This window comes from Panthera uncia, assembly GCF_023721935.1.
Source record: "Panthera uncia isolate 11264 chromosome A3 unlocalized genomic scaffold, Puncia_PCG_1.0 HiC_scaffold_11, whole genome shotgun sequence".
Lineage (NCBI taxonomy): Eukaryota > Metazoa > Chordata > Mammalia > Carnivora > Felidae > Panthera > Panthera uncia.
The window spans coordinates 74,597,967-74,616,845 of record NW_026057578.1 but is presented as its reverse complement, the minus strand read 5'-3'; the positions used below and the strand labels follow the sequence as shown (position 1 = coordinate 74,616,845).

Genomic DNA, 18,879 nt, shown 5'->3' with positions numbered 1-18,879 from the left:
AAGACAGGGAGAGTGCGACAGAGGGAGGGGGCAGAGGCAGAGGGGGAGAAAATACCAAGCAGGCTCCACGCTCAGCATGGAGCCTGACACAGGGGTGGATCCCACTACCCTAGGGTCATGACCTGAGCTGAAATCAAGAGTCAGACACTCAACCTCAACCTGTTGAGCCACTCAGGCACCCATGCATCTTAGATGTTTAAAGAAAAACTATGTAGCTTAAGCTGTTGGTCAAACTAAGGATAGTGTTACAAAGCAATTTTCTTCTGCTTTTCTCTATTGGTAACATTCAGCTATTAATGTGAATAGCAAAAACCTCTGGTAAGCTTAAGAATTAGTGTCCTTTTCAAATGTTTAAAAAACTTAACTGTCAAGTTTAGTGCCATTTTATTGTAAGCAGTAACTTGTAAAGAAATGTAGCAAATGATAAATACAAAGTAAAGTGCCAAAAATAGAGTTTTTTCTTTAGGTTTTATATTTGTATGTTTACACTTTCTTAGTCAATTTTGGATTATGCCTAACTAAGTAAGAACACCTAAATATAAATAATAACTTCTAAATATAAATTTTAAATGTGATTTTATAACTTTTCAAAAATGTGAGCTTTTCAAAAGTGATGACTTTCCTAAGTTTATTATTTATATGAATGTATATGTTATTTAAATGAGTGAAAACTGGGGCGCCTGGGTGGCTCAGTCGGTTAAGTGTCCGACTTCGGCTCAGGTCATGATCTCATGATCCGTGAGTTCGAGCCCCGCATCGGGCTCTGTGCTGACAGCTCAGAGCCTGGAGCCTGTTTCAGATTCTGTGTCTCCCTCTCTCTCTGCCCCTCCACTGTTCATGCTCTGTCTCTCTCTGTCTCAAAAATAAATAAACATTAAAAAAAATTAAAAAAAATAAATGAGTGAAAACTACAGTTATTCCATATTGTCTAAATTGAGATACCCAACTTTACAATAAAGCAGAACATTTGAAATAGGCTTTTTTTTTAAGAAAAATTGATTTTAATGTTACTTGTTAACAGTTTATTACTTTTTTCCCCCTCCCTTAATATCTCTTCCATACACCAAACAATAAGATACTATTCTTATTGTGGATAGAAATACATTCTGTTAGTAAGGGTACAAGCTAAGGTGCCATTAACAAAGAGAACACCGAATTCTCAATTTTCACACAAGATAGAATTTTATTCATCTCTCATTTAACAGTTGAGAGGTAGGCAAGGGGGTCAGGAGGGAGTTCGTGGCTCTGTTTGGTCCATAAGGTCATCCAGGAACTCAAGTTTCTTTGTTTCTCAACCATCCACCCTGGGTGCATTTTTTTGTTTGTTTTTAAGTTTATTGATTGTGTGTGTGTGTGTGTGTGTGTGTGTGTGTGTGTGTGAGAGAGAGAGAGAGAGGGAGAGAGAGAGAGAGAGAGAATCCCAGGCGGGCTTTGTGCCATTAGCACAGAGCCCGACGTGGGGCTTGAACCCTTGAACCATGAGATCATGACCTGAGTCAAAATCAAGAGTCCGATGCTTAACCGACTGAGCCACCCAGGCGCCCCACCCTGGCTGCATTGTTAAGTACAGTAGTTATTAGCCAAATGTGGCTATTGATATTTATATTTAAATTACATTAAAAATTCAGTTTTAATGTATCTTAAGTTCTTCATAGCTACATGTGGGTGTTGCTGCTGTTTTGGACAGTGCGGGTATAGACTACTAACATCCTAGCAGAGGTTCTGTTGGTCAGAGCTGCTCTGAGAGCGTTGTTCTTGTCTGCATGGTCTTTGCTGGCTTATGTTGGCTTAAGTTCTGGTGTACAGTTAGGGAGAATGAGAGGAGTAGGGGGAGGGGAAGGTGTGCTTTTGTTACAAATGATTCAAGAGATGCACAAATCACTGCTTACAGTTCATCGGCCAGATTTAGTGATATGCTGACATCCAAGTGCAGCTGGAAGGACTGCTAGCTGTCGGATGTACCCTGCCAAAATTTGGTTTAGCAAATTTGTACCCAAGATGTTAATAATTTAGAATAAGCTTTCTTCCTGTCCCTTATACAAAGTAGACAGGCATCAGCATGGGTAAAATGCTTAATTTTAAATGACTATGCCAAGATTAACCTGCAATTGCAAACATTGTTTTGATACTTTATTTGAATTACTTCTTAAAGTTCAGCAGAATTAACGTTATGATCATTTTGAAAGCAAGGCCATATCTAATGTAGTTCCTCTGTCTTAAACTTTGTGGGAAGATAATTTTTTGTGTAATTGCATAAAGACCAGAACTTTTATTTCTATCTTATTTTATAGATGTTCAATAACTTTTAATATTTTGATGCTGAGCATCAGTGTGAAAAGTACTGGTTGATGATTTAGTTTTTCCTTTTCCCTCCCCACCCCTCTTGTTCTCTCTGTGTCTACATATTTATCATGATTGTAAACTACTTAGGGCTTATAATAAAGAGCAGCAGTCTTTTTTTTTTTTTTTCCTCCACACCATTTTGTATCCCTGCTCTTAGTCTTTAAGATAGACACTGAAATGTTCATATTCACTGAAATGTTCATGTTCACAACTTCCATATTTCTAAATAATGTGCCTTATTCAATATAACTTGATTTATCAGTTTTGGAAATTATATACTGATTATTATAGTAGAAAAGGATTTGGCTCGCATACTACCTTTTCTCTCCCTTCCTCACTCTTCTTTTATTCCTCTGTTAGCTTTAATATTTCTCAAACTTCTTTCATGTCCCTTCAATTAAAGATGGTATCTCTTACTCTCAAATTAGCAATTACAAATTTTAGTGTCCCTAATCTTCCTTCCTCATATCTTTTCCCTCTATCTCTCAAGTTGTGTCCTCTCTTCCTTTTAAATTGCCGTGGTCAAATGTATTTACATTAGTTTCTATAACTATAATTAAGTCTCTTAGTTTTGTCTGTTGCTGGATTCTAAAAATCATAATTAGCAGCTAAATTTTTAATGACTACATAAATGCTTTTCACTGAAAAACTAATGGTGGAGCAATTACAGTTTTTGTCGTTGCTTTATTGTTTATAACTTCACTTAAAATTCCCTCATTCCTTTTTGGTTTCTTGGATTTTTAAAATTTTTTTCTTAATTTCATCTTGTATTTAAGTCATACTTTCTATTCTCCGTATTATACAAACTTTCCTTTTTTTGCCCACTGTCAACCCTCTGGAGCCTTCTTTTCTTCCTGTTCTAATCTGTTTTGTCACCCAGTGCTTTTCTAACCACTTTTCATTTTTATAATAGCTGTTGGAAATTTGTTTTGTTAATGTTTGTTCCTTCTTGTTCTTTTTGTTAACTGTTTATTTGTAACTTTTTAAAATCCCTTCGTTCTGTTTTGATTAGTAGAGAATATGAATGCATGTCTCAACGTCTTGAATCTGAAGTGTCAGCGTTTTTAGAGTCAGAGCCTTAGAGTCGTCTTGATGAAACATGTGACGAAGTCTCATGTTCTAAACTGTCGGGGGTAGGGGGTTGGGGAGATGTTTACAGATATATAACCATTATTTTCTTTTACTTACAAGTCATTAATATTTTAATGTAAATAGTTTTTTTCTAGAATAATTTTGCTTTCATTTATTTTCTAGGATCCTAGACTTTGCATAGTTTAGGATACATATTTCTTCTGTTGATAAAGACTGTTTTGTTTTACTTCTTATTCTATTTTTGAGGATCCGGATCTTCAGACTTAGATCTATTTTTCATTACAAGCAGTGTTCCACAACTATTGCCCAGCATTTCTTGAAATTGACCTATTTTACCATTACATCTGGCTAGTGACTAGATGGCATATAGTGATGTTAAAAGAAATGTTTCCTAGGTGAGGAGGCTAATGTTAGTTCTGAACTCTAATGGGTCTCACCATCAGTCTGGGTGATAAGTTGTGCAATACTCTTAGGCTACTTTTTATCTTTACAAGAGAATAGTATTGTAAAAATGTCAAAAAATATCCACATGCCCAGTTCACTAGTAAATATACTGCTAAATTTGAACCTTTTTGGCAGTAGCTTATACTACTCAAGGGACCATATTTTTACAGAATGATGTATTTCAAAGGGTATTGGTTTCCGTTGTAGAAAATTCATGCATTTAGAGCAACTTAAAGCCAGAAACAATTGTGCTTGTGCTGTGGGTTTAAAATATTAGTCATCTTGAATGCATGTCCAGGTTAAATGTCAGAAGCTATATATTGCACAAAAAGAAAATTTATTGTTACCAGATTGGACTGTACCTGTGCTTATATAACCTTTTCCTTAGAGCATCAATTGAGTATATGAACTAATATCAGCCAGATTTTTGTACACTAACATTATTGATAATAAAGGAGAAGTTCATTGAAGAGAAAAACAAATAAAGGAAGCACAAAAGTCTCATACTGTATGAAACTACAGAAATGGATCAAAGAGTTTGACAGGAAGTTTAATGTGTACATAAGTAGAAGCTGACAGCAACATGCTGTGTGTGCCAAAGGTTCCAGTGATGGAAAACCGAAACATAGTGCTCACTGACCACAGCATGAGCCTTGACACACATTGTAAATAATCCAGAGATCTATGACTGCATTAAGCACCAGGCTGGTGTATTAACGGCAGTAAATCTATAGCTGCATAAAGGGCTGGCATGCAGAAATTCCTCGGATTAATTTTTGTAATGGATTAATAGGAATACAGCAAATATTTTCATTTTGAATTCTACCATCCTTTAACCTCCCCCTCCCCCCCAACTTTGCCCTCCCTAGCATGATCATTTTTTATTTCCTTCTACTCACCAGACTTGTATTTGTGGATACCTGTCTCAGTACCATCAAGTTAAAAGCTGAAGATGCTTCTGGTAGAAAGCATTTAATTACTCTCAAGTTGAAGGCAAAGGTATGTGCTTCATTAAACTGTTATGGTTAGGAAATACTTTGTGAAATGAACCCTGAATGTTTTCAATGTAAAGAGATGCTAGTTGCTTCCAAAAAAAAAAATATATTTGGAAAGCTCCTAAAACTTACCCCTCAAGTTTCCAAAAGCATAGACATAATTTCATGTCACTGTTCAGTGCAAATTGGATAAAAATATAGGCTTCATAATAAATATTACGGATAAGATTCAGCAGTCTCCATGTGCCATTTGTAATTCTGTACAAAGAAAAAACTTGAGTTTCCACTGTCCCAAGTAAAGTTTCACTGAAGTCTCTTGTCTTCAGCTCTGTGAATTACATTTGTAGTTCTTATTTCTGAACATCACTCGGACTCTGAAAACACATCCACATGCATTGCTTTTTATTGCTTGCTTGTTTTGTCTGAAATTTTACTCCTGTATTTTAAGAATTTGCAAAGGTTATGCCTTCATTTGTAGACTCTTCACAGGTTGGTGATCTGTGATTACTTACTAACTTTATTGGCACAAAACATAGCTGTTTCATCTTTATTTTTTAGTTCTAGATTTTGAACTTTGAAAAATAAGTAGAATAAGCAAGTTCAGCATATTAATCATTTACTTGGTAATCACTAGGGAAACATTAGAATTTGGGAAAACTAGGACATTTAACTTTTTTTGTTTCTAGGAATCATCAATCAACTCTATTTCAGAAGATTGTAGTGATGAAAAGATCAATTGTGTTTGTCCTTTTTAAAAATGTGTCTGGCATTTAAGCTTTCCATGAGAGAAAATATATAAAGCTGTACTGGGTGACACAGAAAAGTTGGTATCTTATAATGCCTCTTTATCAGACAAGTTGAGAAATGACTTTCTCTTTTTTCTCACAGAATATTCAGGTATAATTTTAAGATTCATGACTGTTTAGTGTTGAAAAAATTAGTGGGATAGAAATCTTCTTTGTAAAAGAAGATATTATGGATAGTTTTGTTAAGGTGAAAAAATTTTTATTTTCTTTTTAAAGGTGTGCTTGCTTGCTTTTCTCTTTCTTTCTTTCTTTGTTTCTTTCTTTCTTTCTTTTTTTTTTTTTTTAGATCAGGGAGAAATCTTATTTTATTTTACCACTAAGGGTCACATACCACTAGTGGCAAGGGTTCTGTCATTTACTTCAAAGTTTTATTTGTTTATACTTTGTACTTGATAAAAGTTCCTTTGCCACTGTGAAGACCAAAATGAAAAATTTTAAATGCATCTCATCCTTATTCTGGGTGCTGGTGGGGTAATGTTTTTTTAATAGCCTGATTTTTATAAAAAAATGATTTTTTTTTACTAAGGAGACGATGCTTTACATCAGCTCTGCCTGTAGCTACAAGATTTTTGTTATTAACTCTAATTAATGACATTGTTAGTAGTATTGAGAGTGAGGATGTAGCCACTAGTATGTTCCATCCTGTTTGCTTTTTATTACATCTTTTTTGGGTAGACAAGGTGACACTTAATATAATTTCTGTGAAGAATGTTTTCAAGTGTCCATATTTACAGCATCAATAGCTGTGAAGCATTGTTATGGATGTCCTGTCAAGAGAGACTAGAAAGCTTTTTTTAAATTAAGGAAGGAATTAAGAAAAAAACTATATCAAAAAAACCCAAAAAAAACCAGGGTGGAAATGAATGAATCTTATGTTGGTATGATTTTATTACAGTCCTTAATTGTCCATTTAGTTCAGTTTTCATAGACCAAAGATGTATTTTAGATGTGGTAATTTCTTCTTCTTCTTCTAATTCTTCTTCTTCTTCTTCTTCTTCTTCTTCTTCTTCTTCTTCTTCTTTTTTAGGAGTATTTGGGACTTTCAGATAACTGAAGCTATACGTTAAGAGTATATAAGGCAAATATCATAGCTCAAACTAAATTTTAAAGAGTCAAGCTGATTAAAAAAAAAGTAAACCATAAAGCACGCTTATCTTTGCAAATATACAAACCTTTATTTCTTGTATCTGATATTTTTTGATATATAGTAAAAGAACACATTTATTTTTTTGCTTAAATACATATTCTCCCAATTCCGCCATTCCCCCTCACTGTCTCCAACCCTCAAAGAAAATATTAATTTTAAATAATCACTCTATTAAGTAAGTACATAAATCAAAAAAGGGAAACAGTTGAATTTTGTCACTTTTCTAGGTGTATTTCTACACAGTATTTACAATACCTGGTGGACCAGAGCTTCCTTGGCTTTGGCCAAGGGCAGAACTACTTGAAAACCAAATCACATGTTTCAGAGGCTGGGCACTCTGTCTCTGATGGCTGTTTCTGTAATTTGCTACAGTTTGTATGTATTTACTTGGCGGTAACCTTGCTGCTTAGATGGTCCAATCACAGAACACTTGGGTTAAAATTTTCCTTAGAACAATATGCTACAGAGTCTAAAAAATACCATATATGATAAAAATATTTACTTAATATGCTATGATAATTCTTTTATAGTTACTGATTTGATTGAATTGTTTCAAGTGAGATTTTAAAAACTGTTAATAAAAATGATTGACCACTTATTTTTTAATTAATGCCCCTTTATGTGGAGCTTGTGTTGTCATTTAGACTGCTAAAGTAAAACTTGGCAATTAGTCTCTGGTTTTATATATACCTATCTATACAGCTTCCTATCAAAAACTATCTGAATTTTGATAAAGCTGTTTCACAGTATTGCATTAGTCATCTGTGTTGTAGTTAGTGCTACCACACAAATGATTCTGAAATATCTAGGATCCTACTTCATAATTCATGTTAAGTCTTCCAGAAGTATATCAGTTTGCTTTTTAGGTTCTATATATAATTATGTATAGTTTCTTATATAAACAAAATCGATGTTGAGCATGAATATAACATACACTATATTTGCATTTAACTTCTACAATAAAGTCACCTACAGATAGATCAATCTAATTTATTATACTTGTATGTCTGCATAATTATACATAAAAATGTATTTGAAAGATGTTCTTATCTCAAATTCTAAAATTCTGTGGAGACTCATTTATGGATATGGGATCATATCAAATTTATTCTAACTCTTTTTTAACTATCTGTAGGTCTCTTTCTGTATCTGTCTGTATATACTTATTTACTGAGTCCTATTTGGATTAGGATCATATTTTCTTTTAAAATAATGTTGCTGTATGTACTAAATGACTTCCACATTAACAGCTGTTTTCCTTTGTTCATCTACTCTCAATACAGTAAACATTTCATTAACTTTGTACTCTTCCCTAGATTGATGATTTAAGTTAAAGAGTTGATATTGTTCATTGTCGGGATGAGTAGGAGATAAAAAGCAGCGATTTAAATTGAACTAGATACTCCATTTTTGACCCATGGAGGTTTCAAGTGTGCATTATTATTTTTACAGAATCTTAACATGCTAGAGGGAAGAGATGTTATAAGACTTTTAGTTGTGTCTCATCAATTTTACATATCAAACAGCCAGGGAGGTTAAATGACTTGTCCAAGATCATACAAGTTAGCAGAACTAGAAATCAGAAAATTAAGGTCTCTGCCTGCACTTACTTTGAGATAATCACAGGACTTGTAAAAATGGCATACAGATCGTTTTTGTAGTGATTATAACAGTTATAATCTGAAGTACTTAGAATCTGATATTTAGAATTGTACTAGAGCTCCCTCAGTCTCAGCCTGACCTTCTTCTTTTTTCCTTTTCTCCAAATTAAATCATTATTATATTTTTATATGATTTCCTGTATACTTTCCTTTGTGTTACCAGTTCTGTGTAGTCAGGTACCATCAGAATTTGTTGATAATCTTCTTTTTAGCAAACCACATATTATAACTAAGTGTTAATTCTTTTCAAAACATTGACTTTGGATGGGCTGGCGTGTGCTAAATACTGTAGTGCTAATTCTTGGAACCCATTTGCTTATTCAGCGAAGTAGTGAAAAAAGTGGAAGTCTAAAACTTCTTTTAAACATTTTCTCAAATGAGAGACAGAGGTTTTCCCCAAACTCATTTTCTCTTAGTAAGTTTTGCTTTTTAATGAAAAAAGAAATGAGTATTTTATAATTACATGTGACTTTCAAGAATCCAGAATTGGATTTTACAGAAATCATGTAGTACAATTCTATAATAATGAAATTGATTTTAGGAAAAATTGCCTTTGTCTTTCTTAACTTGGACATCTGATTTGTCCTTAATGACTGTCACTTTTTGTGTGAAGGTATTGAATTAATTTTCTCTTTATCAACCATGAAAAGGTTTTTCTTAAAGCTATTACTTCTATTTTTCCTTAATAACCAGAAAACATTTCATTGCTTCTTTTTATTTATGTTCTTGCTAAGAGTAATTGCTTTGTTGTGGAAAATACTTCTCTTAATTGATAGCTTATATTTTTTGTACATTTCATGATTCTTTTAACAGATAGAGCATTTTTAAATAGTGACTGAGACTGAGATTAAATTTTAGGTTGAAAGGATATTAAATACCAATCAGTTTTAAAGATGAAAAATCTCTTGTTTTAAAGAGAAAGAAACTGAGATCCTGTGTGGTTCTCCCCTCAGCTTACATTAACAGGTGACCTGACACTGAATTAATTCATTATTCTTTACTCAAAACCCAGTGCTTTGGCATCCCAGTCACCAAACTTTGTACCTCCTGAGCATAACTTGACTATTAATTAGCTCTTGACATTTTCTATAAGAATAGAATCAAAATATTTATATATAATGCGTTTGAATTTATAATAAAACTTTTCCTATTCAGTTTTTCTAAGATACTTCGTGTGAAATTACCATACAGAAGCAAAAATCACCTGATTTTATGCTTTTTTGTAGTACCCTGCAGAATCACCAGATTGTTTTGTGGATTTTCCTGTTCCATTTTCTGTTTCTTGGACACCACAGGTAAGTTGTTAAATTTATTTTAAGTAGCTAAAAAGCATAAGTGGCCTTTATAGGTTATAGAGTGTTTTTTTTTTTTCTTTTTAGGTTTTTTCCTAAGCATTTATTTATAAACAGAACTTTTAGAGTGCTTTTTTCCATATTTTCTAGTGGTTAATATCTACTTTCTCCCTCACCTCACATGTAAACACACCATCCAGTATTGAGATGTTTATGCCTCATAGTAGATAAATATGAAGGTCTAATGACAGAAATTTTCCTTTAAATTTAAATCATAAAGAACTCTGTAAAGCCGTGAGCAGTAAGTGGAAAGTTGAGTGGATTTTTCAGATTGCTAAAAGTGTTAATATTGATGGCATAATATCAGAGAATCATTTTTCATAGGAGAATGAGTTATGACTGAAAATACAAATCATTTCTACTCAGTTTTTATTGTTATAAAGGAGTTCCCATAATTCATCCCTGAACTTAGATTATATTTTTGTGTGGGCTTTGGAACATTCATACTTCATGTACAGAATGTAGGAAATTCTTGCTCCTGCTTGTGTCAATTTAATTTCTTAAAAAGTTGGTGATAATTTAACAAGAGGATGAAATTAGAAGTGCAGTGTAAACAGCAACATTATGTAGATACAAGGTGGTATGGATACTAGTCGCACCATCGTCACCATGACGTGTGTGTGATTTTTAAAGATCTGACAGAGTGGTGGTTAGACTCCAAGAACAATCTAATGATGACAGGCAGGGTCCTTCTTTCACCAAGTAAATTGTGGCAGTTGATAGCAAAATGGAGAGAGCATTTCTATTCTTATGCAAAGAGGGGGAAACACATTCCTGTGGACATTTTACAGATACTCTCCAGGCTGCCCATATTTGTGTTAGGAAATTTTGATAGGGCCAAGTAAAAATTTATGCTTAATGTTTTCAATAAAAACAGAGTCAAGTGATTGTATATGTAGTTAGTTTTTTAAAAAACCTAATAGGATTTAAATAGTGTTGTATAAGTTCAAATATCCTTTTAATCACACACATGTTAAAAATTATTTTTCTAATTTTTTTTCCTTAAAAACAAAAGTCTCCCTCCTTTCGATGGAAATTGAGAAAACACAGCAAAATAAAGGAGAGGAAATACCCTGTAATTTGCTTTTGGTATTCTGATATATGTTATAAATATCTAAGAAATGCTGTGTTGATTTTTTTTTTTTTTAAAGAAACTTTTCCTCTTTTCCAAATGTACATTTTCTATTTGGCCTTCCTCTTTTTAAAATATGTGTTTTCCTTTTTTTTAAATATACATGTCCTATTGGCTCTGTAAATTTTGTTATGTGTGAGATTATGAGATAACACTGTGCTTGTATTATTCTTTTCAGATCTCCTATCTCTAGATTATATTTTAATATATATCAAAATCCCAAGACTATACTTTTGATGAGTTTCTAGTGTTTTTGAATGTAGATAACTCAGGTTTTTCCCATACTTAAATCTGTGAAAAAGTTTGCATCTCCACAAAAAGAGTGTTAGCACTTACCTTATTCTGTCATTTAGCAAAATTTGTGATTTCAATACACTGGGAAGTCTCTGAGGGTAATTTCTTTCAAAGTTTCTATCACTCCTTAACACCAGCTCGATGCCTTGCACATTTAAGCATGGGATGAATTTTAGATTTAATTAGGTCATACAGCAAGTTTTCTGTTTTGTACTAGCTCTAAGAAGACAGAACTAATTAGTAACTGAAATGTCCTATTTATTTTTTAATTAAAGAAGATACTAAAATTCTTGGTAAAGCACAGATGAAAATTTGGCTACCTTCCTTTTTATCCACAGACTCTGATTTGACAGATGTTAACTTTTTGTCATGTTTGTTTCACTTACATCTTTTATTTCTGTCTCTCTCTTAGGAATAAAATGTTCTAGGAACAAGTAAGACTTTATTTCCCTCTTTTTCCTTTTTCTTTTCTTCTCTCCCTTTCTAGAGGTAACCACCTTCCTGAAATTGATACATGGTCTATCCATGCATATTTTTTTGCCACATTTGCTCATGCCATATTCTGTAATACAGGCTGGCTGAAGTTTTTAAACAGCATTGTTTCTGAGATCTACCCATGGTCTTTGTATGTTTAGTACATTTACTTTAAATGCTTAATATAGTTCCATTATATGAATCCAGCAGTTAACTTATTCATTGCCATACTGATAGGGTTGTTCACAGTTTCTTAGGTAGTGCTCTAGTGAACATCCTTATGTTTCCTTGTACACATGGGAGACTTTTAGGGTGGCTTATGCCTAGAAGTGAAAATGTTGGATTGAAAGGAATGTGCCTCTTTGAGATTACTAACTGTTGCCAGATTGCCTTCCCAAATTGGTTGTCTAAGTTTACACTCGTACCCAGGATTGCATAGTAATACCTACTTTTCCAAATCCTTTCCAAGTCTTAGTCCGACTGTAGTCTGACCTTAATTTTTAACAAGAATTGATAATCATCATTATGGTACTTAAAATCTTTGTATATTTAAAATTTTTTCTTTTATTGTAAGTGTCCCTTTTTTATTTGGATACCAGTTGTTGGTTACATGGAATGTATCTTCTTTCTGTGGCATACTTTTTAACTTTGTGTATGATCTTTTCTGTCAGTCAGAAGTTTAACTTTCAGTGTGGTCCCATGTATCATCTCTTTCTTGTGATTTCTGCTTTTTGTGTCTTGAATGAGAAAATCTTTCATATCTTGTTCTGAAAAGATAGTTTCCTAATATTCTAAAAGTTATATGTTTTTTTCACATTTAATTAGGAGCTGGGACTCTTATTTACACTTGGCTGTTTAGTATATGCTCATAAAATTTGGATTTGTCTTCATTGTGTAAGTCTAGGGGTGATTTCAGTTTTTCTTTTACATTTGCCATTAAAATTGAGAAAATTTTCAAAATACATTATTTACCTGTTTTAGCATCGAGCATAGCAATACATCATAAGCATTTTGGTGATTCTACCAGTGGTATGAACTCTTGAGTCTTTTAGACATGATAAGAGTATTGGCAAGGTTTATTTTAAGCGTAAGAAGCAGTATCAGACCACTGTGTATGGTCTTTTTCCATTGCCTTTTTGGAAACAATTTTGCTTGTGGGAGTTATTTTCTCTTAACAATCTTTAAACAGTTGTAATTCTTAAGCAAAATAAACGTGGTCTAACAGCAAACTTCTATTTACGAGATTGTAAATAGGTCCCAGATCATTGATTTAAAAAATTCTTGTCTGTTTTTGTACATTTCCTCTTTGGATTCAGTGTTTCTGGACTTTAAACTTGGAAGATCTTTATTTTCCTTTCTTTTTGTGAAATAATAGGCATGGCTTTGTGGCATCCATATTAAAAATGGGTAATTTTCCTTATGGTCCCTGTCTTCCTGCTGGGTTGATAATGTTTTGATGTATTTTTCTTTTGCTCTGATGAGAGGTCTGCTGCTGCTGCTCTGACATATTCATTTGGATGAATAATTATAACTTGCACAATGTCAAGCTGAAGATGGTAGGGTTTTGTGCGTCATGACAAGCCTAGTAGCCAGTGCAGGTGTCTCACAGCATGATCAGCAACAGCCAGTGTATTCTGGCTCAGAGGAGACATTTAGAGTAGTAAGAAATCAGCACCAAGGGCAAGGCTGCTGCTACTACTGCTGCCGTGATCTGTGCCAAAGAAACACAAAGTGCTTCTCAAAGACAAGTGACTGCATACGTCTTTTCAGCAATTTACTTTGTTTACCCAATAAATTTTGTTTTACAGATTTTAGCGTATAATGTAAGAATATCTCATGATTTTTATCTTAGTCTACTTCCCAGCATCGCAGATGCTCCAAAATGTATCTTTAACAATCTGCTACCTTTGGGACTTTTACTTCCAGGTTGTATTTGCAAATTTTGTTGACTAATGAGACCATAGAATGCTGTAATGTAAGATTTTAAGTGCACTGAAATTGGTATCTAAAAGAACAATTCATTCTCTCCAGGTCACTGATCAACCCCAAATAGGTGTTAGAATTACAGTTCTACCTATAACTGTGCCATTAAGTGCAGGTTTGGTGATGTATCCTTGCCATTGCAGTTGGAATTTTCAGATTTGGTATGATACAGTAAGTAGCGGTCTTTATGTTTTTTATCATGGAAGTCTCATATACTTAGAGTAATGCCATGAATGCAAGAATAGCAAAACTAATGATGAAACCTCTGGCTGATAAGCTGATGGTGAATGAAGAACTCATAATTAAAGGAAACAGTCCTATTACATAGCAGGGAGCATGATCCATTAGTTAGAGCAGCCGACTAGCAGTTGGGAATCGTTGGTTTTGTTTACAGTTCAGCCATTGACTTAATTGTATAATTTCAAACAAGTCATGTGACTGCCCCTTGCCTCAGTTTATGTGTGTATGCAGATAATGAACTTTTTCTTTTTCACAGAGATATTGAGAAAAATAAATTGGATTTAAAGTAAACAATGTCTGGGGAAAAACCCTCCATATCCCATCTAAGGATCCTGTGCAACTACTCCTTTTTTGCCCTCCTAGATTATCTTTCTTTCCATTTTTTTCTTTGCTCTCTTTATTGGAGAACACCAAGTACTGGATTCTTGTTCCCTCTTAAATTGATTAATTAAATGTGCTTTTGCCAAGGCAGTTTTGTTGCCATAGTGGTATGCTTAAAAAGACATCAAAAGGACCAAAACAAAGAAACTTAACTCAATGTTGAGATCATGTGATATGGTAAAAGTATCAATGTGATATTGGCCTCAGTAATCTATTAGCCATCTTTCATTTTTTTTCTTTTTTAATAACTGTTGTTGTTGTTGTTGATTTATTTTGAGAGAGAGTGAGAGAAAGAGAGCATGAGCAGGTGAGGGGCAGAGATGGGTAGGGGGGAGAGAGAATCCCAAGGAGGCTCCACGCTCAGTGCAGAGCCTAACACAGGGCTTGATCTCATGACCCAGATCATAACTTGACCTGAAATCAAGAGTTGGATGCTTAACTGACTGAGCCACCCAGGTGCCCAGTAACTTATTTTAAAAGGACCCTGCATTAATTTTAAAAAAGAGAGAGAAAATACAAATAAGCAAGCTTAAGAAAATATAAAATCACCTGTAATGCCTTCATTTAGAATGGGGTTCTCACCGGATAATAGCTTTGAAACTATGCTTGTCACTTGACAACATATTTTAGTTTTTAAAACATCACTGATAATGCTGTGCATTTATCCTAGGAACTCCTTAGAATCATTTAGTTTTTAGTTAGGTTTATGTTTATCCATCAAATTAAGAACTGTCATGTCCATAATCTAGGAACTGGTTATGCTTACATTTATTTAGGTCCCTCACTTAAGGGACAGTGGTTTCTTAATCCATATTTTGCATATTTTTGTTGAATTTACACCTAAGCATTTAAAAAAATGTGTTGCTGCTGTGAATACTTGTTTAAGAAATCATATTTTCTAGGGGCACCTGGGTGTCTCAGTTGGTTAAGCATCCGGCTCTTGGTTTTGGCTCAGGTCATGATCTCATGGTTCATGAGTTGGAGCCCCATGTCAGGTTCTGCACTGACAGCTCAGAGCCTGCTTGGAATTCTCTCTCTCCCCCTCACTCCCTGTCTCTCTCTCTCTCTCTCTCTCTCTCTCTCTCTCTCTCTCTTTCAAAATAAATAAACTTAAAAAAATAATATTTCCTAGTTTACCATGACAGTATGGGCAAGCTATTTGTTTTTAAGTTTTTACTTTTTACTACAGTTACATAAGAACATAGTTTAAAGAGTTAGGTTACAGGGTTTTTGTTGATGTTGTTTGCTTTTTAGACCAAATAGTACTTCCTAGCCACCTTCCCACCTTTTTCTCCTTCTGCAGAGTCAGTGACTTTTAATTTTTAGCTGATCCTTTTGGTCTTAGAATATTATTTGTATTATTACGTGCTCTTGTAATTATACTGCATTTTGTTTTTGTGTTAGTCCTTATCTGTTAACTTTCCACTATAGATGAGGTTGCTGTTTCTTCTCCCACTCCACACACATGCATACTTCGTATCTTCCTGTTTTCCCCAAATAGCTATCTTTTATTTATTTACTTTTTTTTTTATATGGAATGTTTCACGAATTTGTGTGTCCTCCTTATGCACAGGCCATGCTAATCTTCTCTGTATTATTCCAATGTTAGTAGATGTGCTGCTGAGGTGAGCGTCCAAATAGTTACCTTTTAATTTTGATTATATTAATATTGAGGGTTTATATTATTATGAACACGTATGTATATTATGCAGAGATGAGCCTTGTAGTTAACCCTCATTTTTCCTTTGTCACCCTGGCTGTTGCTATTCCTAGAGTTAACAGTTACCTTACTTTGTCACTTCGGTAGTTTTCTCTGTACTTAACACTCATTCAGCCCCCAATTTCCATCACTTGTCTACATCTCCTCTTAGCCATCTATATTAGGTTTTCTGTTAGCTTTATTTTCTGGGAAATTTCATCAACTTTACCTCCTAACCTTCCTGTTGAGGTGTTTTGTTTGTTTGTTTTTTTTCTTTTTACTTCTGTCATGTTCATCTCTAAGAGTTCACTTCATAGGTATATATTTTCCCCAGAGATAGTAATATTTTTCTTTTTTTTTTCCCTCCGCCTCTGAGTCGTTTCTATTTCCTTGAGTTGCTTTTTTGTCTAGGCTTATAATCTTTGTTTATCTGCTTGTGATGAAACGTCAGCTATAAAAAGCTCTTTGGAAGCTTTGAGTGCGTATGTGGGGCCTGTCAACTGTGAACCTTAGTGTAGAGTCATCTGAGTAGATCGTGTGATGAGGAATGCCAAATGTCAGTACCTTTTAGGGCTTTTTGAATGATTGATTGGTTGGTTAGATTTCTTGGAGAAGACTCTTCCAACCTTCTGCCTGGTAGTCTCTGAGCAAGCAGAAAACATTCCTGTGAGGTATTAAGTTGACCAAGGCTGGTGGACAGGACACCACAGCCTGAATTGGTAAGCAGTTAACCTTACGGCATCTTCTGCTGATAAGGCGGAACATCATATAGCTGTTAAAGAGACATGCTTACAGGGTAAACTTCTATTACCATAGAGCAGATAAATAATGAGGGTGGATTTGGAGCTAAGAGGCAAAAAATGATATCCAAGTTATCACTTGGTATTTTCAGACTTTTTAATTTGGCCATTCTTGGTTGTGTATAGTAGTCATTTTTTTTCCCCTTTTTTTCCTTCCGTTTTGTTTATTGTTGATGTATTTAAATCTGTTTTCTTTAATGATTTTCTATCCACTAACCTTGTTAAAGTCTTATCTCATAATTTGTCAATAAATTCATTGGATTTACTGTGAACATAATCATATCATTTGTAACAACAGTTTTATTTCCTTCATTCCGATCTTTACACCTCCCCCCCCCCCCCCTTTACTGCTCTGGCTAAGCTCTCCAATACAATGTGAACTATAAATAGTAAACACAAGCGTTCTTGTATTCTAGATCTCAAAGGAAAAACTTCTGAGTTTTTAATATTAGGTAGATTTTTGTCTATGTATTTCTTGTACTGAAATCCTTTAACAATAATTAATGGAATTTATTTGTATTTCCAGTTTGCTAAGAGTTTTGTTATGACTGGGAAGTTGAAATTATTAAATGTATTCTCTTTAAACATAAAGAGATAATCAAATTGTTTTTCTCCTTTAATGTTAATGTGGTGAATTATTGGATTTCCTAATATTAAACCAGTCCTGTGTTCTTGAAATAGACCCTGTTAGGTCATGGTGTATAACTGTTTATCTATTGATCACACACCTATGATCTTCGATGTATATTGTATATCGCCAGATTTCATTTCTTATATTTTTAGGAATTTGCATCTGTGAGCAATCACTTTGTTTTTTCTGCTTCCAAAATTTTGTTTTTGTTGCCTGTCTAGTTCTCCCTGTTTTTTTGTGAGATTGTGTCATGAAGAAAAAACAGCGATAACATAGTTTTAGTGCATTTTGGGGAGGGACTGAAATTAGATGTGTGTATTTAATACACCTTCCTTATCTAGTAGCTTTTACCCCCCCTTTTTTAATAGAATATTAAATATTAGATGTGTAGTTACTACTTTATTTGAATTCTGATGTATAAACTAGTTGTGAACATGGGATGTTAAAATTCATTCTTTGGTTTTGCCAGTGGGCTGCTAGTTAAAGAGAAATACTGAAATTTCTGAATAAGTGTGCTGAATACGAATGGAGTCCCACATTTCCAACTACAGGCAAGTGACAAAAGAAATAAATCCTCTTATTTTCCCTCCCACTCGTGTTATACGGAGGGGATTAGTGTGGAAAGTTCAGGGTTCTTTGGACTTTCATAGAACTTAGGAAGATAAGTAAGAGGAACTAACTTATCAAAGGTCTACTAGGGAAGTTCTATCTTATTTTTAGTGCTTTATTAGATGAAATTGTATAGCTGTCATGGTCAAGTCTTTCTTTATAGTTAACCTTGAAAAAGGACATAAACAGAAAAGCAAGAAGCAACATTTTTCAGTAGGGAACAATTTAAATGTCGCATACATTTATTTCCACTAGTAATATGTGGAGCACTGAGTCGGATCCAGACATTGTTGTGGTGAATTAGACAGGTTCTAATACCTAGGGTAGGCTTTCAGGATTAACTTTCAGTCTGTTAAGGAGAGAGGTATTTAAAAAGATGATTTTAGTAAAATATGTTCAGTGTCATGATGAGCTGTTGTGATAAGGTGGAGAAGAAGCACATAATCTAACCTGATGTGACTAAGCACGTTTTCTGGATAGGATGTTACTTGAGCTCAGTGCGTCTTGAGGCATGAGAAGTTCGGTTTGGGAAGGGAGATGATACTTCAGGAGACAACTGCATTAGCCAAAGACAAAGGCATGAAATTAGGAGATAGTACATGAATTGCACAGCTTTTGGTGTTCTGTGGGCAGTCTGAGAACACAGGAGCTTTTGCTAGACTGAGGCAGCATCTAGTGTATGCGCACACCTTGTTTTACTGTGTTTTGCTTTATTGCACTTCACAGATATTTTCTTTTGTGCTTTTGTTTTTTACAAATTGAAGGTTTGTGGACTCTTGCCTTGAGGAAGTCTCTT

General features: G+C 34.1%; 1 protein-coding gene and 1 non-coding gene across 5 annotated transcripts in view; one reads left to right on the top strand and one right to left on the bottom strand.

Annotated features, from left to right (window-relative positions):
• Positions 1–18,879, top strand: part of FANCL (FA complementation group L) — an 85,102-nt gene that overhangs the window by 30,818 nt on the left and 35,405 nt on the right. For all 4 annotated transcript variants that reach the window (XM_049651515.1, XM_049651516.1, XM_049651518.1 and 1 more), the window contains 2 exons: positions 4,782–4,878; positions 9,715–9,783. In XM_049651515.1, the coding sequence (XP_049507472.1) occupies positions 4,782–4,878; positions 9,715–9,783 (166 nt within the window). The remainder of the gene's footprint in view (positions 1–4,781; positions 4,879–9,714; positions 9,784–18,879) is intronic.
• On the bottom strand, positions 15,871–15,977 carry LOC125937237 (U6 spliceosomal RNA). The gene has a single exon (XR_007462320.1). It is a non-coding gene; the product is annotated as a U6 spliceosomal RNA (small nuclear RNA).